General features: G+C 39.2%; 1 protein-coding gene across 2 annotated transcripts; it reads right to left on the reverse strand.

The window, feature by feature from the left end:
• On the reverse strand, nucleotides 1–26,032 carry TXNL1 (thioredoxin like 1). Of its 2 annotated transcripts, XM_084629007.1 has the most exons (8): nucleotides 25,809–26,029; nucleotides 22,681–22,777; nucleotides 20,608–20,781; nucleotides 16,390–16,512; nucleotides 14,593–14,662; nucleotides 13,859–14,031; nucleotides 9,055–9,159; nucleotides 1–1,646 (listed from the first exon to the last, which is right to left on the reverse strand). In XM_084629007.1, exons 1-8 carry the CDS (start codon nucleotides 25,904–25,906, stop codon nucleotides 1,617–1,619), a joined length of 870 nt encoding a protein of 289 aa, XP_084485133.1. In that variant the 5' UTR covers nucleotides 25,907–26,029; the 3' UTR covers nucleotides 1–1,616. The 2 variants fall into 2 exon arrangements, with proteins under 2 accessions (XP_084485133.1, XP_084485134.1); XM_084629008.1 differs by lacking the exon at nucleotides 9,055–9,159 and having other exon boundaries at nucleotides 25,809–26,032.
• Between the last annotated feature and the right edge of the window lie 1,862 nt (nucleotides 26,033–27,894).

Here is a 27,894-nt window from a genome sequence, read left to right on the forward strand (position 1 = left end):
TTTTTGATATGCATGATTTTAATAACTTTCCATCAATTGAACATGTTACAGTTACCTCTAAACATTTCAGATATATTTACATTGTATAATTATGGAAAGTATGCACCATGCAACCAAGGAAGTCACAGAAGAGGCAAACAATACAAATCTGACCTTTTACAAAGATGAGAATCACTAGATCATCAAATTCTCTCAGGTATCAATAGTATGAGGTAAGTAATAGTTAAGATGAGGCACTTTAACAATAACCCAAAAGGTAGTTTAGTGTACAAAATTATAAACAGAAACAGTTATTCATATTGCCCCTGATTAGATTTAAAAGTGATTTTAAATTCTATATACAGTGTCTCAGATGCCTCATCCCATTTAAGCAAAACATTTAGGAATTACAAAAGAAATCAAGGCATTAATGCCATTAAATATGTGCAATACGGAGGGATGAGTAAAGAGGGGTATGTAGCAATACAGTTTTAAAGAACTGCCTCATAGAAAGTATATAGAAAGAATCCCTACTGTGTTAAAAGAATGCCAATTAGGACAGGATTTAATTCTTATTGGTATTTATTGTAATTAGAAATGCAACAAATTTAACTTTACAAAGGAACTAATTATACCAATTAAAAACCACTTAGTAAAACTTTATAGGAATTTATTTATTAAAATTACTTAGGGCACTTTTCCAAGGAATTTTAGCAAAAAAGGTTTTAAGCGGTTGAGTGCAGACACCCATCCTTTAAGGAATTCAGATTTATGATGCAAGAATGGTATCTGCAATGAGCATTTCTATATCAAGATTCAGAGAAAGAATATAATGCCCAATTAAATTCAGCAGTAACAGAGGGATCTTATAAACCTACAGGCATCAGTAGTGCCTGGCCATCTCCTGCACTGCATATCCTGGGAGTGTGTGTGTCTGGCTAACAAGTTCACAATTTTCCAACTGGAGATGATATTTTGAAAGACTAGCAAGAATTCTCATGATGCCTAATTTGTAGTGAACTGTCATATCCTACTGTTTGTTTCAACTGATGTGCAATTGTGACAAACAAGCAAGTTAAGTTGATGCAACAGTATCTTGAAATATGCTTTCTCACCCTATATTTTTGGAAGGGAAAAGGGAGACTAAGAAAAAATTATTCCCTTTGAGAAATATCCATACTGTGTCAATGTTGCTCATAAATTAGTACAGGCTTATAACAAAGTACTCTGGATTTTATTTTTAAATGTACTTTCAGAAAACCAAAGATGATTTACTTAAATTTGACATTTTAAACTAATTAAAGAAATGCAGGCTACATTAAGTCTTCTGTTTTTAAAGATAAGCCAGTCCAGTTTTAAAATTTAAATGAAACTGTAAAAAAAAAAGCTTTAGTTATTACAATGACAAAATTAAACTTGGCAAAAGTAATGAATTTTATTTACAAATACATGTACCAAGATTACAACAGAAATACTCTAGTGAAACTCCATCTCAACAAAAGCAATGATTTATTGGTAATGGCATTAAATGAAACAGACTGACAGTCTCTGGCTACAGTCAAGCAATTATCCAGGAGCTGTAGATAAAGTGAAGATCCCATTTGATTGCAATAAGGCGATCCAGTGTTTCTTGCATCTTAGTGGCTCTCTCCTTTTTTGCCTACCACCTGATAAAAGAAAAATAGAAAATAATCACTAATGAAAGTTAAGTTGGAAAACAAACAGCTTCCCAACCAATTTTTTATAAGCTTTGAACTAAATAAAGTGGCTGTTTGCAGTTGTAGTAATGGATTTTCAGCATGCATTCTAGTGCTGTATACAGAGGGAGCTGTAAATTCCTGCAGGAATTAAACAGGACCTGCAATATATGTGAGGAAATCCCCATCTTCAAGTATTTTTAATCCAGATAGCAAAGATCTCGTTTGTTCGAGGCAAGTTAGGAAAAAGGAACAGCCCTCATATTTTTATTATTCACAAAACCAAGTTAGGTGTTAAGAATCAGACCTGAACACACAACAAAAATGTAGTGGTAACCCATCCTTCTGGGCCCAAATTTCAAGTAGTTGTTGTAGGAGATGAACTAGGTCTATATTAAAGACAGGTCTGAGAGAAATTTTTGCCTTATAATGTGATTCAACACTGAAAAGTAACTAAAAGTGGCATACCAGCATTCCACATTTATTTTCAATGACTTTGATGTCAAGTGTGCTCAATGCTAGTGAAAAAAATTTCTAACTGCCAGCTCTGCAAACTCAGTCTGGAATCAGATTCAAGTTTAGTTCTTCCCTTTCTAGGTATCATCAGTAATAAAGGTTTAGAGGGCAGATTTGCCTTCTAAAACTAATGCAACCTCATTAGTTTTGACTGGAGCTTAAATAATTCTGTTTCTGCACAGAAAGGAAGAGAATCCAGCCCACTTGGCTAAGATAAGCGCACACAAAACAGGCAACAGATCTAGGTGTAAAATGGTTTTTAGTCACTTTTCAGACCAAAACCACACTTTTGAGTTTTTGCCAACCCAGAAGAGTAACTGGTTACAAACTAAACAAATTAAGTGGAAAAAAAATCTGTGTTAACAATTTAATAATCATAACACAGGTCTGGAGGATAGAAGCTGTACTAATTTTGATTCTGTCCCTGATTTACCATGTGGCCATATGCAAGTCATCCTCAGGTTCTTTGTTTACCCTTCTAAACTTGAGAGTAGTACTTACCTACCTGCCTGGTGTTACCAGCAATATGCTTTGAAGCCGAAGTTCTATTTAAATCCTATGTATGTAATAGGGCAAGTTTACAGCACTATGATACTGGCAATGCTGAAATCTTTGAAAAGTAAAAATCTCTGCATTTTAATAAATTGACTAATGTGGCAAAATTTGTTAATGGGGTAGTATGTTACCTTTGCAGTACATGGCTTCCCAAGGACACAGCATGTTCTCACAAAAGTTCATACAGCTCTGTATTTTAGTACAGACTGAAAAGATGATGGTTGGTGTACCTGGTTGGAACCGTGATTATGTTCTGCTGTGACACATGAGAGATCTGGGTTATTTGTCCCAGTATTGCCTCCCTGAAAGGGCTGCAACAGCTTTCACCACTCAGCTGCAAATGGCCTTTCACCACTCAGCTGCAATTGCTCTGACTAAAAAAAAAAAACCATGCTGATTGAATTCCTTTGTAAAGAGCTTTGGGATCTATTGGTCATCGCCTCCTCCAAAGAGCTTGTGGACAGGAGGATGCTCATTGAACTGCAGAGCCTAATGTGTAGGGCCAAGAGAATTTTAATTGCATGGCAATGTTGAAGTGTCCATTAAAAAAAATCCATTCACTTGTGTTAAAGTTTGATTAATCGAGTTAAAAAAATAAGATTAAACCCAACAAATAACGAAATATATATTCTTTGATTGTGAATCTTAAACCCCAAGCACACCAGATTTGGATTAAACAGGAAAACATGAATATATTAAAGATTATTAAGATGTTAGCAGATGTGTAACATCAATCAAGAAATAGATCGATACCATTCAGAGGTGGGAATTGTCAACTTGCCCATGTGTATTATCTGCAAAAATTAAGCACCAGAATGGATATTTTGTCATTACAGGCCAAAAAGGCTCATTTCCCATCCCTATCCCAAATGGAGGATGGTTTTAAGAACAGCAATTTCTTACTTTTAACAAGAAATTCATCTCCCTCCCATCACTTACTGGACACTTTATATGGCAGTTGTTTGTAAGATACCATACCTTAACTATGAGTAGGTACTGCAATTGTGACATAATACAAATATTTAACATTAGACATTTTGTAAAAAATCAAGTGAATAATTTCTGGATCTGACTGGCCCAACAATGGCAGGGAAATGAAATTGGTATGATTTGCTAAACATCTTTCTACTAAAAAATTAGCCAACTAAACTGAAAGTTTTGAAACAATAACTGGAGATGAAAAATCCTGAGATTGTCTTCATGATCGATTACACCGTAAAAATCAAACTGTTCTAATGTTATTCCCCATAAAATAAATTGTATAAAAGCCAAATTAACATACTTGCTCAACTCTCAAACTGCATCTCAAATTGCTTCTCAAATTGCTTTACAGGATTAAATAAAAGATAGACTATAAAAATCACAGAAAACAGGTCTAAAAAGCGTTGTATAACAAATCTACTATTTAGTTTTAATGTTAACAAGCATAAAAATTAAAAAGCAAAGCTGAGAAAGAAAAGATTTTAAAATGGGATTAAAAAAAGATGAGTCGATGAAGCAGAGGTGTACAGGAAAGCTGTTCCAGAGTACAGGAGCTGCAGAGGAGAAGGCTCTTGCACCAGTGGCGAGATTGTGGAAAGCGAGAGAGATAGATGCTAGATGAACGGAGGGAGAAGGGAAGGGTGTGGTGCGAGACAAGGTCACTCTTAATATTCATTTTAAAACATTTTCTTCTGCATTTTTAGTTCTTTGGGGTTGGGAAGTTAAGCTGAAAAACAAAAACAAAATGTTAGAAAAAAGGAAAAGCATCCTGGAGTGCAGTTTTAAGAAGAAATGAAAAGCTATGATCATCTGGGGCTTGGGAACCTACTTTTTACATGCACCTAAGCCCCCACTCTAAAAAGGAGCAGTAGTTTATAAGGATTCTAAAATGCTGATATTTATAATAAATATAAAGTGAAATTATGTTAAAAGCATACTGGGACATGAGTGAAAAATCCTCCTTCCTCTCCCCAAAAAATTAAGCCTGCAAGTTCACTACAACATTCAACAGCAAGACACCTAGATCTCTGATGCTAACAAATGGGAAATAAAATAAACCCACTTCTTTGACCCATCTCACTTGGTTGGTCTGGCTAGCAGGGTAACCTAGCCTAGCAAAGTCTCTGGAGGGAAACATCTTAAAAGTAATCTGCTACAATAGTTCAATCTGCACTATAGATATGGTAACTTTAATGAATACATAGCTTGCATTGGCCTACAGGCAAAAACTAGATGTCAACACACCTATGGTGTTTAGTTCTCACAAATATCACACTGTCTCATTTTACTACATTTACAAAACTGGCCATAAACCAAGCATTTCAAGTAGTATTCTTATTGTGCATTGACTTTCCAGGAAAATACAAGTATTTTATTTACACTCTCCTGCTGCTCATGATGTCAGTTAAACAGGGCAATAGAGTCTCTTTTCTCCCCTGCCCTCATGTACCTCAGTTTACCACACTCCACTCAAGTTTTGTATTAAAAAAGTTTTAGAGCATTTAACAGTTCCCACTTATCAGCTAAACTCAAGTTCAGAGGAGAGGGAGGAGCTACATCGTATCAATCTAAGTTTAAAAGCCACTTGTATTTTGCATCATTTTATTTACTGAACTAACATTAATAGCTGGATTCATGTGTCACAGTTCACTGTCTCAGATAACAGGTTAAGTTATTATTGAAAGACCAACCAGCAACTGCTTGTTTTTATTAGTTTTCAGTACAAGATTGAACTAACCACAAACTCCACATTTGACATTCTAAGTACTGGATGTTGTGGCCCTTTTCCGTTTACCTTTTCCGCCTTGAGCAGCTGCTCAGTTTAAGCTTGGTTACCTATATAGGGCTTTTGATGCTCACTTTAAACACAAACAAGATGGTCCCTCCCTGATGAACTCTTGTCTAAATCAGACAAGTTATACAAAAAGTGTTAAGACAGCAGAAGACTGGGAAAAAAGGAAAGCATCTACTGGGAGCACTGATTATAAGGAACTGTTGCAGTTCTATCTTTATTTGTATTATAAATTACAAGACCACAATGGAGCATAGTTTGAGCCAAAGTTGAGATTAGTGAGCAAAGTTAAAATAAAAGGAGTACTTGTGGCACCTTAGAGACTAACCAATTTATTTGAGCATGAGCTTTCGTGAGCTACAGCTCACTTCATCGGATGCATACCGTGGAAACTGCAGCAGACTTTATATATACACAGAGAATATGAAACAATACCGCCTCCCACCCCACTGTCCTGCTGGTAATAGCTTATCTAAAGTGATCATCAGGTGGGCCATTTCCAGCACAAATCCAGGTTTTCTCACCCTCCACCCCCCCACACAAATTCACTCTCCTGCTGGTGATATCAGGAGAGTGAATTTGTGTGGGGGGGTGGAGGGTGAGAAAACCTGGATTTGTGCTGGAAATGGCCCACCTGATGATCACTTTAGATAAGCTATTACCAGCAGGACAGTGGGGTGGGAGGCGGTATTGTTTCATATTCTCTGTGTATATATAAAGTCTGCTGCAGTTTCCACGGTATGCATCCGATGAAGTGAGCTGTAGCTCACGAAAGCTCATGCTCAAATAAATTGGTTAGTCTCTAAGGTGCCACAAGTACTCCTTTTCTTTTTGCAAATTCAGAGTAACAGCCGTGTTAATCTGTAAGTTAAAATAGTGAGTTCTCAGGAGTTATACATAGTTATCTGTAGATGGAGAAAATGGGTTTTGAAGAGTTTTCCAGTTAACTTTTTATTCAAAACCCTTTTTATACACTTGAATATAATGTCCAACATTAAGGTTGTACAGCTAAATTGGAAAAAGTCTGGAAACGCAAAAATTAAAGTTCCTATGGGAACCATAACTACACATTCCACATGTTATAGTAAAATACTTAACAGTAATATTAAATTATGTATTCTGGAATTAAAATAGGAAATATTACAGATGTGTGTACGTATTTAATTTGGTGGCTAAATTTTGTCCTAGGAGTCTTGGACCAAATTCATATCTGGTTAACCAGTCCTGAATTTATCCCCTTAAAATCAGTCAGGAAATGCAGAAGTTAATTGTACAACTTTAATGTTAAATTAATATTTTATTTAGTTTTCATATTTCTTTAAAATGGAGGCTACAGATGAACAAATACATTCCTTGCTATTTAGAAGTGTGTATTCCTTTGACTGCAGCACGCATGTGGAGCAGGCATCATGCACTCAGATGCACTGGTGTGTTATTTACCAGAACTATACAGGTGTTTCCAAAAAGTCCACCAAGGAGCAGCTTTAGGACCTGCTCTCCACAGAGGCAAGGACTGACATCTGGGTTCACTCACCCAAACCAGAACAAAGAAAGCAAGATATGCCTGGAGAACTGCACCAGTTCTAGGTGCTTGCACAGCTTTATGAAGACACAGTAAGTCTGAACTGAATGCGAGAGTCAATGAGTGCATTAAAAAACATTAATAGGAAGATGACAGATGGCCATAGAGGAGAGTCCAGACAGAGGCAGCAGTTTGGGACAGCTGTGCGCTGTATCATGAACTGTGCAGCTTAAAAATTAGTAAGGTTTTCCACTGTCTGGGCTCTGTGCTACATTCAAGCGTTTTAAAATGTTTCCTAAATGTAGCAAGCATGCACCTCATTGAGCACTACTTGTATAACAAGCCTGAAATCCAGTTCATTAGTGAATAAAATAGTGTTCCAGCATTTTTAAAATAGAGGAAGTCTTTCACTGTCAACAATAATTTTCCTGAGACAGTTAAAAAAGATCTTCCTGGAATGGAGACCAAGATGTCAATTTGAAAAATGAATTTTTCAGATTATGAAGCAGTGAAGATTATGAAAGAAACTATTTCACAGACTTAATAGCAATGATTACTCTAGAATGCTGTAAAACTAATACAAAACAAAATAGTAACAAGTCCTTTTAAAAAAGCAGAGCATAACAGATGTCTTTTGGCTACTCACTGTAATTGGGTGGTAAGAGACTTATCTACACATTTCTTCTGGTTTTGAGCCAACTGAAAATACTATTAAACAATTCTGTATCAGTAATTCAAATCCCTTTTCAGCACATTTAACACAGCCTTTTTAGTCATTGTCTTTTCAAGTTTGAGTGTATTGAACCAAGTGTTAAAACTCTGCCTTTTGCAGTATCACATTTAATCTAATGGATATAAATTTATCTGTAAATCCTTACAACACTAAAGATTATCAAGGCTTCCAGATAACTGATTTTTTGGCAAATACTATTGGTGTAAAGAATCAAGTTTTGTTTACCACTGCGGTGAAGTTATCTACTTAAAAAGAGTGTGGTAGTACTAGTTATCTGCAGCAGTATGGGACTAATTATATACGGAATTGATTGGCTAGAACACATTTTAATTGGCCAGTTTTAGATGGAGTTAGATGTGGAATAGTAAAACCACCCCCGCAAACAGCAGAAGCTATGTCGGTGACAAAAGCTCTGCTGCCAACATAGCGCTGTCCACACCATCACTTATGTCAGTATAACTCATGTTGCTCAGAGGGGTATGGGGTGGTGGTGGTTTATTCACCACTCTTGAGCAACATAAATTCTGCCACCATAAACTGTAGTGTAGGCATAGCCTGAGAGTTGGCTACCCATTAAGTACTCCATTTCCTTTAAGCCCTTAAAGCACCCACTTTCAGTCCCACCCAGGGTGGTCCAAAAGCAGCTCCAAAGGAATATCCAGACAAATCTTTATTAGGAATAAAGAGTCCTTAAATGATATTGGAACAAATTAAAGTTAGATTAGAGTTATGTTATGAAATTGTATAAAGACAGACACCATGCGTTACTGAAGAAGCAGCCTTATAACCAAGCATTTCCAAACCTCTCTAGTCTCTTTAAAATTGCCTCCTGAACAAAATCTTCAGGCACAGATTTTGGTTTACTTAGGCTTTCTATTTTCCAGTCTCTGCAATGGCTTTTCTACAAACTGCCCACCTGTGGGGCACAGAAATATTCAGACACACCATGAACATTGCAACTATTACATATAAACTTTAAGGGGTCATTGTTTATCAACTTTGAACCCCTAGCTGTTATTTTACATTTCCAAAATGCCTTACACCTTGAAAGATTCTCAGGCATGTTACACATCACAGACAATGTTGCATGGAAGCCAAAATTTCAAAAGTTTCAAAGGCACTTGTGTTGCACCGAGAGGAATAAGAGGTATCTTAAAGCAAAATGAACAATTACAGAAAGAATCCACTTAGCTGAGAATGAAACTACCAATCCACTAACAGACACTTGTTTTAAAAATGTAATTAAATATTCATGTGTGTGTTCTGGATTCCAACTTACTCGCTTGAAGTCATTCATGTTTGTTGCTTGGACTGGAGTTCCAATAAATGTAAAATATGTAATTCTTGTTGTCTCTTCATCACCATGATTGGACTGGACAAATAACTAAAAAAAGTAAGATAGTTCATTTATTAATTCTAACTTTGTTAGATATACATGGTGTAGTTACAGCAGTTTGGCCAACACTACAATCCTTCCCTTAAATGTGAGGTATTACACTTGTTAGTTTCTCAAAATTTTAGAAAAAGTGGGGGCAGACAATCTAACAGCTTCAGAAGTGGAGTATACCCCAAAAATACTACTTTGTGGGAAGTACTATAGAAGTATAAATAACTACAGAGTTCTTTAAATATAGGCCACTCTCCTCATTAAACCTCTTTGCTCACCTCTGTAAAAACGACTACTAATCAAGCATGCAGCAAGGTGGAATCTAGGTTTCCCCAACTTTGAGGTCTGTGGTTAAATCAGAAGACCACATTCACAAAGCAAGAAACTTCTAAATCAAAGTAACTGCAGGTGAACAGTTAGTTTACCTACTTTCAGATTATATCAAATGTCAGTTTAACCATTTTCTATATTTATTGAAATCAGCATTACCTCTTCATAGCAAATTGTGTAATTACGTTCTTTCAGTATGAAGATTTGCTAGAATTCAACAGGAGCTCAGTAGGGATAACTTACATGGCTCTGTAAATGTAAATGCTGTCCTATATGGATTTCATGTTCTCTATCACTTTCTCTCCTTAAAAAAAAAGGATGAATTGGTAATAAATCTATAAAACCAAAATGTTTTCTAATTTGGTTTAATCTGGCTTTATATCCACAAAAGCCAATACATATTATAAAATGAAAAACAAATCAATCATCTCAGGAAAGGGAAATGGACAGGAACTGGGACCAGACGACAGTTTGGGAGTACAAGGAACAGATCCTATGGGTCTCCTGCACCCTTATCTATAATTGTTCATTTTGCTTTAAGATATCTCTTATCTTACAGCAAAGTAGCAACAAGATCCCTCTCCCTCCCGAGGAGGGAGAGCAGCAAAAATTAGGGGGCTACTATGGGCCCTGTGCCTCATGCCACAGGGAGCAGCGTTAGTTGCCCTTAAAAAAAAATTCTTCCAATGACAGTGAGTTGAAATGTTTTCCTATAAGGGCTGGATAGCGTGAAGAAAGGGAATTTGCGGTGAATAAGGGCTGTGAAGGAATGTGCCTGGCAGAGGCACAGGAGGGGATTGTTTTCCCAGGGGAAGTGGGAAGAAGTTATACTGTAACTTTTGACAAATTGCTTATTTATTGTCTGTCTTTTTGCAAGCATCTTGGAGCACAGACTCTCTGCTAGTACAGTGCCTAGCACAAGGGGGTCCCAATCCTGGCTGGGGCCTTTAGGTCCTTCTACAATAAAATACTATTACGGGGGGGGGGAAATCTACTTATGGAGAAGATGTTCACTGTGGCAATGACATTGTAATATATCTTAGCACCCATCCTTGAAACTCTTGGGCACATGCTTACCATTATGAAAGTGAGTAGTTCTACAGAAGTCAATCGAACTGTTCGCATACTTAGTCTTTGCATCATTTCCTGATGATGCATCTGCTACGTGAATCAAATTTTGGTCAATTTTTCTCTGATGTACAAGTCTTCACATAACCGTTGAAACCAGCACTTCAGAGAGCAACACTGGATCAGGCAACATTTTTGGAGCCAAGACCTCTGTCCCTGTGTCTCTAGGAGCTACTTACCTGCATCATACCCCCATTACGAAACCCACTGGAAGTTTTTTTTAAATTAGTTCTATTATATTGTTCAGTTAACAATTAAATGTAGATTTCACAGTTAACAGGATGTTGTTCATATACTGTTTAATAAGATAAATTTACAAATGCATACAAGATTCTCACACTTAAGAACCCATAAGCCTACAGGAGACTACTGGGAGTTAACAAGCAGCAGATACGCGAAAAATCTTGGAATTGACCACAGTGCAGACAAAAAACCACCATTACTACATGGATATCAGTCTGTACTAAATGCTAAGTTGGTACATCATGCAGATTTCATTTTAAGACTGTCCATATAACCTGTCCATGCAAATGTTATGATCTTGTCAAGTGGGTTCAATCCCAGAAGAGTGATTCACCTGTTCTACTGTGAGATTCTGTGACTACTAGATACGATTCAGTCTGGCTATTGTGGCTTTGGTGTGAAGCATTACATTCCAACTAGCATGTCCATGACCAACCTCTGTTGAAAAAAAATGGCTGTGGCTTGCAATTCATCTTCATAAGTGGTGGTCTGGAGAGCAGACATTCCACATTCACAAGAACACTTTGGCTAAAAACCCAACCTTATTCAATGGCTAAGTGAAGGAAGCATTTTAAAAAAAAAAAGCAATGCATAATAAATGGAAAAGAGGGGAAATAGACAATGTAAATTAGTAAATGAGGTGCAGAAAATTGATAAGGGAAGGCAAAAAGTCATAAGAAAAAAAAAAATCAATGCCTGGCAAAGGTAAGGACAATAAAGAGTAATTTCCCCCAACCTTCTGGCAGAGGTGGATCTCAGCTCCGCTGATGTTAATGTAATAAATTTTGGAATACCAGGAAAAATCCAGAAGACTGAAAAATTGCTAATGTTGTGCCAACATTCAAAAAAAAACCAAGCAGGATGACGTGGAAAACTATAGGCAGTTAGCTGTACATCAACCCCATGCAAAATAAAGGAATCACTGCTATAGGATTCAATTAATACAGAATAGCAATATAACTAATGCCAATCAACATGGTTTTATGAAAAATAGGTAATTTCAAACAAACCTGATTTGATTTTTTTTACAAGAGAAATTTGGTTGAAAGGCAGCTGCATAGACGTAATGCACTTGGACTTTTGTAAAGCATTTGACTTAACAGCACACAACATTCTAATTTAAAAAAATCAGCACTATACAGTATCAAACCACAGGTTATATAGATTAGGAACTGGCAAATGATACCCCCATTGACAGCTACTTCTTGAGATGTTTCTATTGGTGTCCTCCAGGATCTATATTAGGCCCAATGCTATTCAACATTTTTATCAATCTAGAAGTAAGTATGGAGTATCTGCTGATAAAGCTTGGGGATGACACAAAGATTAGTGGAGAGTTAAATAACAAGGACAGGATCGTCAGAGAGCAATCTGGATTTGGTAAACCAGGCCCATTCAAACAGTGAGTTTTAACAGACAGATGCAAGGTTATACATGTAGGATCAAGGAACTCAGGCTGTACCTACAAAATGGGGGACTGTACCCTGGAAAACAGTGACGGAAAACGATTTAGTGGACAAGTAACTCAACATAAGCTCCCAGTGTGATGATGTGGCAAAAAGGGCTAATGCAATCCTTTGATGTATAAGCAGGGAAGCAGTGAATAGGAAGGTGATTTTACCTCTGTATACAACATTGATACAGGAATACTGCATCTAGTTTGATGTCCACATTTTGAAGAGGATGTGGGGAGTACAGAGAAGAGCCACAAAAATTATTTGAGGGCTAGAGAAAATGCACTAAAGTGAAATAAAGATCTCTGAATCTTTTTGATAAACTGAACAGCTTGAGATTAGCTGATTAAAATATATAAGAATATTCTCAGGAACCAAATGCTGAGTACTATAGGGCTGTTTAATTTAGCAGCCAACAGCAAAACAAGAACTGATGGCTCGAAGTTGAAGCTAGACAAATTCACATTTTAAAAAAAGGAGGCTTTATTTCTAAACTATCAGGAACAAACTACTACAGGAAGCGCCCAGATGCCCTTCTGGAAGTTATGCTTTATTCAGACAAGTTACTGAGTTCAGTACAGGGGTAACCCAGAGAAATGTAATGCCCTGTGGCATACACAAAGTATTAAAGATTTAGTGGACCACAAACTGAATGGGTCAACGTGATGCAGCTGAAAAAAAGGTGAATAATAGCAGCAGTGTTGTATGTAAGACAAGAGACATAACTGTCCCACTCTACACAGCACTGGTGAGGCCCGCATTATAATACTGTGTTCAATTCTGGATGCCACACTTTAGTACATGTGTACAAATTGGAAAGAGTCCAGAGGAGAGCAACTAAAATAAAAGGTTTCAAAAACCTGACCTATAAGGAAAAGTTAAAAAACTGGGCATGTTTAGTCTTAATCTGCAACATGGGAGACCTAGAAAGTTTTTCCTAATATCCAACCTAACTATAAGCACTAGAATGGGCTTCCAAAGGAGGTTGTGTAATCCCCATCAGACATTTTTAAGAACAGGCTGGACAAACACCCGTCAGAGACAGTCTAGGTTAACTTGGCCCTACTTCAGCACAGGGGATTGGACTTGATGAGGAGGGGAAGGATAGCTCAGTGGTTTGAGCATTGGCCTGCTAAACCCAAGGTTGCGAGTTCAATCCTTGAAGGGGCCATTTAGGGATCTGGGGCAAAAATTGGGGATTGGTCCTGCTTTGAGCAGGGGGTTGGACTAGATGACCTCCTGAGGTCTCTTCCAACCCTAATATTCTATGATTCTAAGGTCTCATCCAGCCCTAGATTTCTAGAATTCTGAAAGTGCGACTGGATGTCTAACAGTCCCTTTCTGGCCTTAAATTCTATGAACGTATGTTTGACATAAGTGTGTAGTAAATCTGAAATGATAGACTGTTATAAGAAAACCTGGCTAAGCTTTGGAACCTTTGTCACCTCCACAATTATTTTGTCCCAGAGTATTTTAAAGTAGACTTCCAAACTTCATATAGCTACATTTGCATGAAGCTTGGAAGAGAAAGCTTTACTTACAGTTACGCTGTTAACATTCTGAAACTTTACATAGCGAAGCTGGACAATACCATCTTCTTTTATATCATCTGGCGTTAGTTCCAAGGCTTGGGTTGGTTCACTTCTTTCTGCCTCTTCAAAGTCCATAGATCGGGGAAGGTTGATGAAGATTTTTATATACTTGGGACCTTGACCTGTGTTAAAATAGATCAGCAATTTTAAGTAACTGAACCATGTTTTAAAGTATAAAATTTCAAAAAACATCTTTAGGACAGTCTGTTCTATAAACAGATTAAAATTTTAGTTTTGCTACGTAAAAATGTGGTTTCTGTACTTCTGTCTTGCATAGATTCATAAATTTGTACTTCTATCTTACTCTAGTGTACTGTCAATATAAACATCTGTGCCATATCAAAAATAAAGCACAGGGATAGCATGAGGTTACATTAAATTTGTTTTAAAGAACAAACAAGTCTATTGTACTGATTTTCTTTTTTTTCCTAATTTCAACGAAGCTGCTACAGGACTTCCAGAGATCAATAGGATCCACACTGTCCTCTTGCCATGAATACATGGGACTTGCTAATAGTTATAATGACACTGCTCAGAAAACAGGAACTGCGGCTATTAGATTCCAGATACTGAAATAAGAGTCTAGTTAAACTTGGAAAAACACTTAAGCCTTTAAAAATGGTGTAAGCAGAACTTATTAGGAACACTTTGATGGAATGAAGAAACAGATGCATTTTACTCACCATTATCCGGCCCTTGAAGTTTCATGGAATAAAGCTTGACAGGTTGATTAAAAGCTACAGTAATAAGGAGCTGTAGAGAAAAAGTTTATCATAAAGTATTTTTGAACACAGAAAAAATATTTAAACTAGAAAAATAAGCCAAAATTCTGTTTAGTTCAGGAAGAGTAGCTGTGATTGCTAGGATGTGATAATATTCTCAGTCTTTATATGTAAGTATTATTAGAAAATAGAGAAAATCCTCTTACACTGTTTCTAAGAAGGGTCATTTTAATGAAAGCCATTCTACTAGAACCCTGAACCACGTATTTCAGAGAGTTTGGCCAAAACTTTTGAAAATGGGTACCTAAAGTTAAGAGTCCGAACCCAAACATCTCGTGCAAGATTTTCAAAGGAGACTAGTAATTTTGGGTGCCTCAATTTTTGGCTGCTTCATCTGAGATGTCTTAATGATGCCCAATTTTCAAGACTGGAGTATACAACAGTTTCCAAACATTTGAATATGAGTTTAAGAGCCTAACTTTAGATACGCATTTTCAAAAAATCTTGGCCTTCATCTGTATTAGTTACAGGGCAGCCCCCATCTCACCCATGTCCCTGAAAGCCTCCACAAATTTAGAATTCTGTTTAACAAACATTTTACATAGCATCAAGAGCTGTGCTTTATCTAAAGGAAAAACATTTAGAAGCTATGTGAGATTACGGTTTTCACTGATTTTAAAGTTTTCTTCCCCAAGTCAATTTTCCACCGTTTAAAATAAACCCTTGAGCTTGCAATTAATATCTAGTAACAGGTTTACTGCATTCATCAAGCGCAGGGATGGGCAAACTACGGCCCATGTCCGGCTGGCCAGAATTTTTAATCTGGCCCCCGAGCTCCTGCCAGAGAGCGAGGTTGGGGCTTCCTGCGTGGCTCCCAGAAGTGGTGACATGTCCCACATCCAGCTCCTATGCGCAGGGACAGCCAGTGGGCTCTGCATGCCATCCCTGCAGCTCCCATTGGCCGGGAACTGCGGCCAATGGGAACTGCAAGGGCAGCGCCTGTGGATGGGGCAGTGCGCAGAGCTGCCTGGCTGTGCCTCTGTGTAGGAGGCATAGGGGGGACATGCCACTGCTTCTTAGAACTGCCTGAGGTAAGCACCACCCAGAGCCCGCAACCCTGACCCCACATCCCAATCCCAAGCCCGCACCCTAACCCTCCCAGCCCTGATCCCCTTGCCACCCTCTGAACCCCTTGGTCCCAGCCCAGAGCACCCTCCTATACCGCAAACCCCTCATCCCCACCACAGAGCCTGCACCCCAAGCCAGAGCCCTCAATCCCCATGTCCCAGCTCCCTACCCCAGCCTTGATCCCCCTCCTGCCCTCCAAACCCCTCGGTCCCAGCCCAGAACACCCTCCTGCACCCCAAACCCCTCATTCCCAGCCCCACCCCAGAGCCCACTTCCGCAGCTGGAGCCCTCAAACCCTTCCCCAACCCCCAATTTCATGAACATTCATGGCCCACCATACAATTTCTATACCCAGATGCGGTCGTCAGGCCAAAAAGTTTGCCCACCCCGATCAAGTGTGTAGTTTATTGTAGGCTTGCTGCTGGTAAGTACTGTGTTGTTTGGCATTTGGTTAGCCAGAAACAGAAAGATGGGAAGAGCTATTAGTCTCCACACAAGTTATTTCTCCTGCTTTTTAATCCCAAGACTACTGTAAACATAGGAGAATTAGATAATGGTATTAGACCAATACAATGAAAAAACCTGCCCTTTAAAATTATATTGAACCTCTAAAACAAACTGAAATTATACCTGCTCATCACAGTCAGATTCCAGGTAGGTAGAGTCTTTACGTAAACAGTTATCAAATCCATGTTCATCACTTTCATTAAGACATTCACAGCCAGCTTTATTAATAAACGGCATTAAATCCATCTGAAAAAGAGCCAACAGTGTTGCTTGTTGGGTGCTTGAAAATCTGCCATCTACTAATTGAAAAGGATTAGTAAATATGTGGATGAGTGAAACTCATTGGATATAGGAGAAGATAAAATAATAAAACTGGTCAGACAACTTAATTATGAACAGAACACATTGAAGCATTCATCTTACATTTTAGTTAAACTCCCCCCTTACCTCCTCCTTTCCAAATTTTATAATCACATATTCCCTGGAATGCAAATGCACAGAAGTCCACAGCAAGAGACGTATAATAAAGTGAATTATCGGAGGCTGTATTTTGGTTTAAGCATGAAAACTATATCCTAAAAAATAATAATGCATTTGCAAAACAGGCACAAAGACTGAAGTTTTAACAAAGTCCAAAAATAAGTCTACTCAAAGATTAATCGTGTACAGTTAATGGAACAGCTTAGAATGCTATCACTGTAAATGTTACTAGACTCCACCTGCAGAGCTAATCTTGTTACCTCTCACACATAGCACTGAAAAAGATGCTGTTAGTTTTATAAAAGGTGTCGATGACTAGATTGCACTCATTTCTAACAGGTTTTAGTATTTAATTAAGATCCTTTCATCGGGCATTAAGAATTCCCCAGCCCTTTTCCTTGTGCCTACTAGAGCTTTCAGAACAGCGAATAGCAGCAATTGCTTGAGTCACTGAAGAGCAGATTTCTTCATGGTTGAACTTTTTCTTATGAAGTATCCAACTAAGGGTATTCACATCTTGAAAGAAAAACATGAAAATACCACCAACTATATACCAATAGGGTACAAAATCTAGATCAAGATACACTCAGGATATCTGTTCAGAGGAAAAAGCGTTTGTTGTTTTATTTTTTCTTCTTTTTCAAGATTATAGAAGTCTATTGTGCCTTCAAGAAGGCTTAAGTTCTACCCCAAGGACAATACCTGATGTTATGGACTACTAAAAAGCTGTGACATCGCTGTGTAATGCAGTTAAGTACACAGCTAATAGCTCAACAGAATTCTTTACTAGGCTTGCATCCTCTCGAATTTTCAAACTTCTTTAAAACGTTCAACCCCACGAAGAGGCAAAAAAGAACACATTACCGAGGACAATGTATATGCTCAGTTTATAGCTTTAATATTCAGTTTAACTTGTTATGAAAAATGAGGTGGCCAGAACTCCACCCCCCACCCCCCCGGAGAGAAGGTGGATTTCATGCTTTCCTTACTCAAAAAGCTCAAGAGATTTTGTTTAAAAAGCTTTCCAGATAATTATAACCTTTAAGTAGAGGCTGAACTTAAAAAAAAAAAAATATCAGTGTTCTAGAAGTTTATTAGCAGGTCAACAGATTAAATTGCAGTCTTACTTATAAGGGTGTGAATTTGTCTGTTACACAATTGAGTATTAAAAAAAAATCTGTTTATGAAGTTACCTAAGTTTCAAAAAAACAGATGTATACCTACTTTGCGCTCGTGTTACTTAAATTACTTCTAATGTGTTTTGGGCTGTGAAGCTAAAAAACAGCCTTTTGCCTCTTTGTATTACAATGTTGCCATGCTGGATGTTACATTAACTATTAGTGTAAGTATTTACATTCACAACTAGATGCAACACTAATGCTGGTACCATAGTGCGTAATTGAACTGTTGCAAATTCAAGTGGCCTGTATTCCTACTGTTTATTTACATAAGAACGATTCAACAGGAAGAGTATGTTATTTGTATTTGTATGGTAGATGTCTCTATTTAGCTATGAATTTAAAGTACTTAACATCCAAAGAGATGCGTTTTTACATTTAACATAATTTCAGGTTTCACAACTACTATTCACAGTTAAGTTTAATGTATTAGATTTCCTAATACTAAATACAAACCTACTGTAGTGAAGCTATCATGTTATTGAACCTATTAGTGGTTTTAGTGTTTCTGAAATATAATACCAGGTATTCAAATCAAAAGTGTTTTTATATTGCTGCCAGAACAATAAACCATCCCTTTTTAAGTAGAAACATTATATCAAATATTGCTCAGAGAACGCCACCTCACATGACAGCTCTATCAGAGTGTTTTGTCACATTAAGTTTCTCATTTACATGTGTTTGTTGGTACAGCTGTCAGACATGCTTAAGATTTGCAGTGCACAGTTGCCTTCGGGTAACATGAAAACAAGTAGAACAGTGCTTTCAGGAAATGTTTTCTTCCTTAAGTATTTCAAACCATATTACTTCTTTAGCATCATAGTTTGGCAACAGTGGTTCAAAACTCCAAGTATCCTGTTAAAAGGTTTGATTTGTCTGAAAATTAATGGAATTACCATAAAAAATATTTAGGACAGCGTTTTCCAAATGTTTGGACAAAACAAATTGATTTTATTGTCAAAAAAAGGACAACAGTCAGGTTATTTAGGCCCAATGCAGATATTATGACACTACAGCTTTATAAAAAAGCAGCAATGTTTCCACAAACTTTCAAATTCCAGTTCAGTTTCTGTTGAATTAGACATTCCCAGGCAGCTTTTGCAATTCAAGCATTTCAGCAAAGTGCTAACAATGGAACCAGACAACTTCTGGTTTTCACTGATCAAGCAGAAACATTAGAAGAAATCAGCATAAACTAATGTTTTTAAACTTTACCAGTTTTTTTTAATTCTGTGCATGAACATGCAAGAAAAAGGGTAAAAAAATGTCTATTTTCATATGACATCAGTTTTAAATTATGGACTTCCCTCCAGATCTTAGTACATGAAGTTAAAATGCTGTCTCCTCCAGACCTCTCATTAGTTCATGTGTGACGAAGTGTTGGAAAACCACCATTATGAATAAAGGAACTTTGAGATATTTTAATTGAGCACACTTACTAATTGAGAGATAAGTGAGGAGAAATACAAACAACATTCAAGCAGAACAGTTTCTAAATCAAGCTTCACCATGTTTCCTGTAAGGCGTCAGAAGTTCTAACGAACCAAGGAAAAATGTTTGCTCTTTATCGTACTTACCCTTCCATTTTCAGTTATTATGTTTTCTGTGTGAATGCAGTTTAAATAATTTAATTTTCAAGGTGTCTATATTAAATATTTCTCCAAACATTTTCCCTCCCCCAGGAATGATCTTAATTTCAGTGAACCTTTATGCCTCAAGCAAAAAGTTTTATGTATCCTGTGACTATGCTATGCCACAATATTCTGCGACAGACTAAAAAGTATTGTTTAGTTTTAAAGATATAATTTGTAGCTTTTAGAAAATACATGAAAGGTTATACACTAATAACGCCATAGCAACAGATGAGAGAGAAGTGAAACAAGTTCAGGTTAACAGAATTGTACTTGCCTAGTTTTGACTATTCCTATTCCGCTGTGATGCTGTGACCCACAGAGAACCCCTTTTTATACCACCCCAAAACAAGAGCTACTTTATATCTCTGTTTTGCGGTGAGGGAGGAATTAGGTAAACAGAGTTTGGCAGTATTGTACAGTTTTCCAAATATTCTTAGAAGTTAATGACCAAACTATGATAAGCCACACACCACTCCTTCCAATAAGCAGCTTCCAACAAGCTTCTGGGGTAGCTGCAACATTACAGCATGAGCAGATTAAGAAAAAAAGTTATGAGAAAAGGAAGATACTGAAAAGGTAGCAAAGAGGATTCATTAAGGAACAGTCCACAAAATCTTTAAGGCTTTAGCAGTTATAGAAATAACTGTCACTTTCCAGGAGAGAGATCTCCACTTTCTAAAAATGTACAGGGAAACAGACTGAGAAGTCTGGTAGAAGCAAAGATATAGTAAATATCCACAGCAAAATTTTCAACATGAAACACGAAATCCAATGTTCCAGACGTAGAGGAATATTTTGGAGGAGGAGATTTTTAGTTACACCATTTTCAGATATTACTGTAATATATTACTATGCACAAGTCAATCTTTAAAAGTTTGCTAGGAAAATTGAAAAGGCAGGTGATATTTCAAAAAAAACTTAAGACACTTAAGTTTCTGCCTAAATGTATCCACTTTAGTTAGATCAGAGTACATTTAGAAAACAGGGCAACATTGACATAACTTGCAATAATTTACTTTAAAAAAATCTTTAAAGTAAGGGATGCATACATATCCTTTTGGAATATCTGTGTCCTCATTACTTCCAGGATCATTCTCTAGATGCTGTTTAATTTTTTCTTCTAATCCTACAGCATCAGCTCCTTGATACTGGTCGATTCGCACTTTGTTTCGGAAAAACAGAAATGTTGGTGTTGCTGATATATTATTGGTTGCAGCTGTTCCCTAGAATTCACAAATTGATCATCAGTGTTGTGTAATAAAATGTTAGATACAAACATTTCTAAACTTGAAAAAAGTAGCTTTGTTAACATGCAGGAGTATTAGCAATCATGATCATTTGCATCTTCGCACATCTAGAAAAACAGCTTAGATTGTAACTAACTGTTGCTGTGGAATAGCCCTAGAACTAAAGACCATTCACTCTGGGATAAGGTAAACTGGTAGCTCTTTAAGCTCTTCACCCTCCTCTGCCAACACATATCAAGGTTAAAGCCATGACTGCAGACCAATAGACATGGTTGCTAATAAAATGAAGAACAATGTATAGCAATCTCACTTGTTCCCTCTTCCATGATTGCCCTTAACCAGATATTTTATATTTTTAAACATACAATATATATATACACTAAATATTGATTAGGAGATTCCATTGATCAAGGATTTTCATTTTGTTATCTGCTTGTGTTTCTAATCTCTTCAGATGCCTTTGTATTAGTTATCTATCCTGCCTGGGTCTCATAATCTATTCCAATTTAGTATCATCTGCAAGTTCTGTTAATGTTGTCTATTCCCCTTTTTCCACTAATAAAAGTAAGACTCCTGGTCATTTCAAGACACTTCCTAGCCCCTCAATGTTGATGTTAATCATTTAACCATTTTGTTCAGCCAGTGACAGTATTGCTCTACTCCCAACCCCACTGAAAATAAGTTTTTATAACATGTCAGAAGTCACTAATAAATGCTTAACTAAAAACTGATATTATATCCGCAGCAGTCTCAATACCTACTTATTTGGTTTTTTCATTTGGAAATATACGCAGACTTGTTTGGTAAGATTTATTCTTCATAATTCATGCTACTATTGCCCATGATTTTGTAGATATTTAGCACACTGGACACTCCACCCAGCCAGGTACACCAGTTAGGAATTTCATGGTAGTAACAACTAGGACCATTTTATTTTTGTATTAAACAAATGCAGTAATTTCTCCTGTCTTATTGGTACCACCTCAATACTCCAAGAATTTTCTAATCTAACTGTCAGCCGTTCAGTAAGTTGATTAGTTAATTGCCATAGTGTCCTAAGATACATAGTTTGGACCAACTGACATGTTTATTCATGATTTCCAGATCCACTCTTTTATGAAGAGCAGCTTATAAGGCAGGGGTGGGCAAACTTTTTGGTCCAAGGGCAACAGCTGGGAATAGAAATTGCATGGCAGGCCATGAATGCTCACAAAATTGGGGTTGGGGTGCAGGAGGGGGTGAGGCCAGAAAGGAGGAGCTCAGAGTGCAGATGGTGGCGGTTCTGGGCTGGGATGAGGGCTCCGGCTGAGGGGTGCAGGCTCTGGGGTGGGGCTGGGGATGAGGAGTTTGGGGTGTAGGAGGGTGCTCTGGGCTGGGACTGAGGGGTTCAGAGGGCGGGAGAGGGATCAGGGCTGGGGCACGGGGTGAGGCTCCGGGCTGCGCTTACCTCAAGTGGCTCCTGGAAGCAGTGGCAGTCCGTTCTCAGCTCCTATGTGGAGGCACGGCCAGACGGCTCTGCAAACTGCCCCATCCGCAGGCACCACCTCTGCAGTTCCCATTGGCTGCGGTTCCTGGCCAATTGGAGCTGCAAGGGTGGCGCCTGGGGCGCGGGCAGAGTGGCACACCCTGGCTGCACCTACGCGTAGGAGCCAGAAGGGGGCCATGCCGCTGCTTCCAGGAGCAATGTGGAGCAGCCCATGATCCTGCTCCTCAGCTGGAGCGCAGCAGGCCCCAGACCCCGCTCCACAGCAGGAGCTCAAGGGCCAGATTAAAATGGCTGGCGGGCAGGATCCGGCCAGCGGGCCGTAGTTTGCCCACCCTTGTTATAAGGTCTTACTTCCCAATGATCAAAATGTATTTTTGTATACTACTCACCTGGCACTGATGTACATCCACTTCCAAAAAAGTTGCCTGGGGATATTTATTACTCAAAGCACTGAAAGCTGGGGCTATCCTCACACAAGGGCCACATCTATTAACGAAAAAAATTGATATAAGCTTGTCCAACTTTTTCAATTGGGGCTGTATTTTGCCCCTAGATACACTATCCAGTCTCTGTTGAAGTCAATGGGAGCTGCGTATGCATTTGGTCCTTACAGATGTAAGTTTCAAAACACCTTTCATAGTTGGTTGGCAAACCTGGTTAGATATTTGTAAATGACACAGACAAAATAATGTGAGAAATGTAAGTAATGTGTCCCGCTTCCTGCTTAGACTGTTCTGATTTTACAGTGATAAGCTTCATCTGTTAGCTCTAAACTCTATACTTTAGGTTTAGTCTGGTTAGTGTTACCACATATCACTATCAAGGGAGATCATACCAGGTAAAAAGGAAGCTGTCTGTCCAGTTTGGGGCAGAGTTCTTTGCAGCTCTGAAAGAGAACTGAACTACACTCACAGTGGAAACACAAAAATCAATAGCTCAGACTAACCCTACTTCGTATTTTAATAAATATACTGAATTTTCACTTTATTAACTGTAGTTATAGAATTAATTCTCTTTTCCATAGTAGTTGGTGTTCTATGTTTTCTGCAAAAGGTTTACCATAAGTGACATTAGCTTCTACTACAGTATTCACTCAACCATGAATGCTATGTAGTTAGTCTTCTCTTTTCTCCTGCATTCGGCATGAGAAGTCACTGATCTCCAGCAGCAGTGTCTGCAGGAAGGCACATCTTCAGAAATTTCATGAGGTCACTTAGGGTCAGATCTTCAAAGTATTTAGGTTCCTAAATTCTACTGAAATCAATGGAAGTTGGGAGCCTAAATACCTTTCAGAATGCAGGCCTAAGCTACTGCTCTCCTAACTAGAGCGCATTAACTCAGCTCTTTTTGATTGTAACCTCTTAATAGTTGCTACCCCAAAAATGTTATTTATTATAGTGAGGAAGTACTATAACTGTAGTGAAGAATGAGACTAGCTTACTTAAAATCCCAATCACTACAATATCTAGGAAGTATCAAAGTATAAAGAGACCGAGGTGGTTTCCTCTTCTCCTCTCAATTTTTACTAAAGTAACTTTTCTGGCAGACAACTTATGTATGTTGTCGTCTCTTGTAGGGCCTTTCATCTATCCTCGCCAATCACTCACCTTACAATTTCTTTTCAGCTGCTCCATAATGTGCTTTAATAGCGGAGTTATATTTTTTTATGGTTGCCTCTAACTGGCTCTTGATCCATGCTTTACTATAGCAAAAGAACTTTGAAGTTAATGAGAGTCTACAATGCTTCTGCTGTTCTTGCCAATTGTAAGACATTCAGCTACAAACACTGTAGTAGATCAAAATATTAAACATGCCTATTTTAGGACGGGGGGGGGGGGGTCTCAGACACAATTTCCTTAAAACTGGGTCATGTCAATCAAGTTGAACAGATTTCTTCTATACAGGTAAGAAAATGCATTATTTGCTATAAGAGTGCTAACAGTTATAGTACTTTATTTGCTCATAAGAACCATTTACTTGCCCTGAGCAAGAGGAATAGCAGGATTCCGCAAGGCTGCAATAAGATACAGCCAAGTTTCTATAAAGCATTAGAGATTAGAATGTTATAATAAAAATTGAGGAAGATTTAAATTCTGCTTAGATGTTCATCTCTTTGAGACAGGGACTATCTTTGTTCTGTGTTTGTACAGTGCCTAGAACAATGGTGTCCAGGTCCATGACCGAGGCTCCTAGGATCTACAATGTTAATAATTAGGATTACATGACTTCAGTACCAAAACCAGAGTACCCACAAATATGTAGCTCCAAACTGCAAAATGGGCTCGAGAAATTACACCACCAGACTGATTACAATGAGATTGGATTCAATACAACAATGCAGAAACACAGCCCCCACCCCCTCCAAGGCCATATATAATTAACATGAAACCTACCATTATGTAAAACACTACATAAAAGATGGGCTTGCTTTCTGGTTCAAATGCTAAATATAGTCTTCGATTTAGAAGACTGCAGTTTCATTAATTAAGCACGCTGTTTAAAATTCAAAAACTTTAATGAATTTTGTATTGACACTCTGCAATCAGAACTGCAGGTATTAATAATACAAAGATTAATAACTGGTTCCCTAATCCTTTCCACAGTAGTAGAGTATTTTTGTCAACAGCCAAGATGATGCAGCATTCTGACAACTAATTACAAAATTATTTAAGTTAGACAATGCCTGATATTTTTAATTTTAATTACTGTAAGATTTTCGAAGCCAGAATTTTCACAGTTAAAATTCAAAGGTAGGGTAAGCATTTGCTAAACCTAAATTACCACTAAAATTAGACATGCCTGATCCACCTACCAGTCTACTGAAGTTAAATTAGCAAAAAGCAGAGGGAGAGTCACCCTTTCCATGCAAGAGTGACTATCTTCTACACATTCGGGGTTTTAAACAATCACAGGGGAGTCACATGGACCTCTCTGCTACTGGGACAGTCTGTGTGATGGACATTATTAGCAAACGATCAGCGTGTGTCCCACTAAACTCACACAGCAAAACGTTTCCTTCGCAATCAGGAGGGATCATAAACTCTGCCCTTAAACCTCTCCCCAGTAAGGGGACCTCGCTCCTAGTAAGGAAATCTGACACCCGCCACCCGCACACGAGACACAAAGTTCGGTGCAGGAGGACTGGGATTCAGACCAGAGTCTCTCCTAGGCCGGAGAGCGAGGAGTGACAGGTAGTGGGGAGAAGCCCCTTACACAGCCCCGAGCAAGAGACCCAGCCAGACCCGTCACGCCTAGGAGACCGAAGGGGAAGCGAAGTTAGCGCCCCGCCGCCCACACGCCAGGATCCGCCTGCCCCCACAGGGCAGGGGTGCAGCAGGGCGGGGGCGAGGCAGAGCAGGGCGTACGAGACGGGGAGCCCGGGGCCTTGCGCGAGGGGCGCCTGAAGCAGGGAGAGACCCGGGCCCGGCGGGGGGAGTGGCGCCTCTCTCTCCCCAAGGTGCCGATGGAGGGGCGGCCAGGCCCCGGCCGCGGGGACCTCGGCTCTCCTCTCACTCACCCCCGCATGGTGAACTTGACCACGGCGAGCCGGGAGCCGGCGGCGCTGAGCTCCGGCTGGAACTCGGTGTCGTTCGCGATTACCTTCACCCCGACCATCCTGGCCGGGGGTCCCCGCCACCAGCGGAGGCAGCGAGCCGCAGACGCCTTCGCTTATCTGCAAAGTCACCGCGGGAAAGGTGCGCCCAGCATGCACCGCAGCCGCAGCCAGGCCCCTCTCACGCGGCTTGCTTCCGGGGGGCGGGGCCGGCGGAGCGTGACGCCGCTGCCTCCCCCGGCAGCCATCTTGCTGTAGGGCGGATAAGGCCGTGGGTGGAATTAAGCAGCCATTTTGAATGAGGGACTGGGGCAGCCCTCTCGCGGCGTCCCTACCACCCGCAGCCATCTTGGTTTGGGGCGGGGAGCAGCCCCGTGGGAGTGTTGATTCCCAGCGTCCGTGAAGCCAGACGGGTGGAGGAGGGAGGGGAAAGGCAATGGCCTGGCGTGAGTTTTATAATCTTATAACACCTTATCGGTGGTGTGAGCCCAGATCTGTAGCGTGAGTCAGCTGTGCACGGGAGTAACTGAGCTACTGGAGCCGAGGCAGCGCCCGAGCTCTCGCCTCGACGGAGCCTGCCCAGTCCGGGGTGGTGCGGGTGAGGAGATCCGGTGGCTCCTCATAATAATACTGAGCGCTGATGTCGCACGTCCTATTCACGTATTTCTCGGGGTCAGGCATTTTCACCCCCATTTTTCAAATGAGGAACCTAAACCATGGTTATGTGGCTTGACAATGGTCAGATGGAAAATTTACCGCTTCACGGGTCTGTGGCCTCTTCGTTCCACCACAGTCTCTCCCTGTAAAAAAAACCAACAGCCCTTCAAGGGGGGGGGGGTGTCTCAAACTGATTGTCATGACCCCTCAGCCAGTCAGGAGGTTATTATGTGATGGTCAGAGCTGTCAGCCTCCACCCCAAACCCAGGTTGCCTCCAGCATTTATAATAGTGTTAAATATTTTTAAAAATGTGTTTTTAATTTATAAGGGCAGGTGCCCGTGGGGAGGGGGGGGGTGTTACTCTCTGAGGCTTGTTATGTGAAAGGGGTCACCAATACAAAAGTTTGAGAACCATTGCCTTAAATAGGATAAAAAGAAAAGGAGGACTTGTGGCACCTTAGAGACTAACCAATTTATTTGAGCATGAGCTTTCGTGAGCTACAGCTCACTTCATCGGATGAAATAAATTGGTTAGTCTCTAAGGTGCCACAAGTACTCCTTTTCTTTTTGCGAATACAGACTAACACGGCTGCTACTCTGAAACCTTAAATAGGCTGGAGACAAGCACCTTTACAATGTGATGTCACTAAAATAGAAGTGGTGCCCACTCTAAAGCAAAGTTGTGATTTGTAAATCTGTTATCAATAAAATGATGAAGTCTTGGAAGGGAAGAAGTTGATCAGTGGAGCTGGAACTATAGTGCCTCATTGTGGTGTTGTCCTTTTGTAATTCATTCGCCAGGATAATGGGGCAGATGTCCTACCACCTTGCTAGAGCAGGGGCTCTACAGTGCCTTTGTCCGTATAATGAATAATTATACCACCTGTAATTAAAATAGTAGTAGTGGTCCATGAAAGCGTATCTGACTACCTTAATAATCCTGGGGTTCATTAAATAACAAATGAGTGAATGAAAAAGGAATAAAATGAACTGGAGAGCATCTTTGGTGAACAGCTGCACACAGCCAGCGGTGTTCCTCATAGGTGCTAGAACTAGGGGTGAGGCCGCACCCCGGGCTGGATTACCCAATAGGCAGACTAAGCACGTACTGAGGGCACCAGCAAAGCAGGGGGAAAGAAAGAATTTGATATTTGATATTTCAAAAAAAGCATCAAAGTAGTCATCATGGGAAAAATCAGAACTTTGTTAGACTTCCTTACACTCCACTACACACTCTTCCCCCATTTTTCTGTTCTCTTTTTATTACTTATCCCCACCCACCTAAACCAGGGAGGCATCCTACTAACGTAGATTGAAATAATGCAAGGAAATCAGATCCTGTCATGTATTGCAATAAATTTATGTTTTATTATTGATATATTCTTCTGAGTT

The sequence above is a fragment of the Lepidochelys olivacea genome, assembly GCF_965140295.1.
Source record: "Lepidochelys olivacea isolate rLepOli2 genome assembly, chromosome: 5".
Classification (NCBI taxonomy): Eukaryota; Metazoa; Chordata; order Testudines; family Cheloniidae; genus Lepidochelys; species Lepidochelys olivacea.

Coding starts and splice junctions, on each gene's coding strand:
- TXNL1 (XM_084629007.1), bottom strand. CDS start 25,906: ATGGTCGGGGTGAAGGTAATCGCGAACGACACCGAGTTCCAGCCGGAG. Junction 22,778..25,808: donor GTCAAGTTCACCATGCGGGG/GTGAGTGAGAGG, acceptor TTTCGTTAATAG/ATGTGGCCCTTGTGTGAGGA. Junction 14,032..14,592: donor ACTTCAAGGGCCGGATAATG/GTGAGTAAAATG, acceptor ATTTTAACACAG/GTCAAGGTCCCAAGTATATA.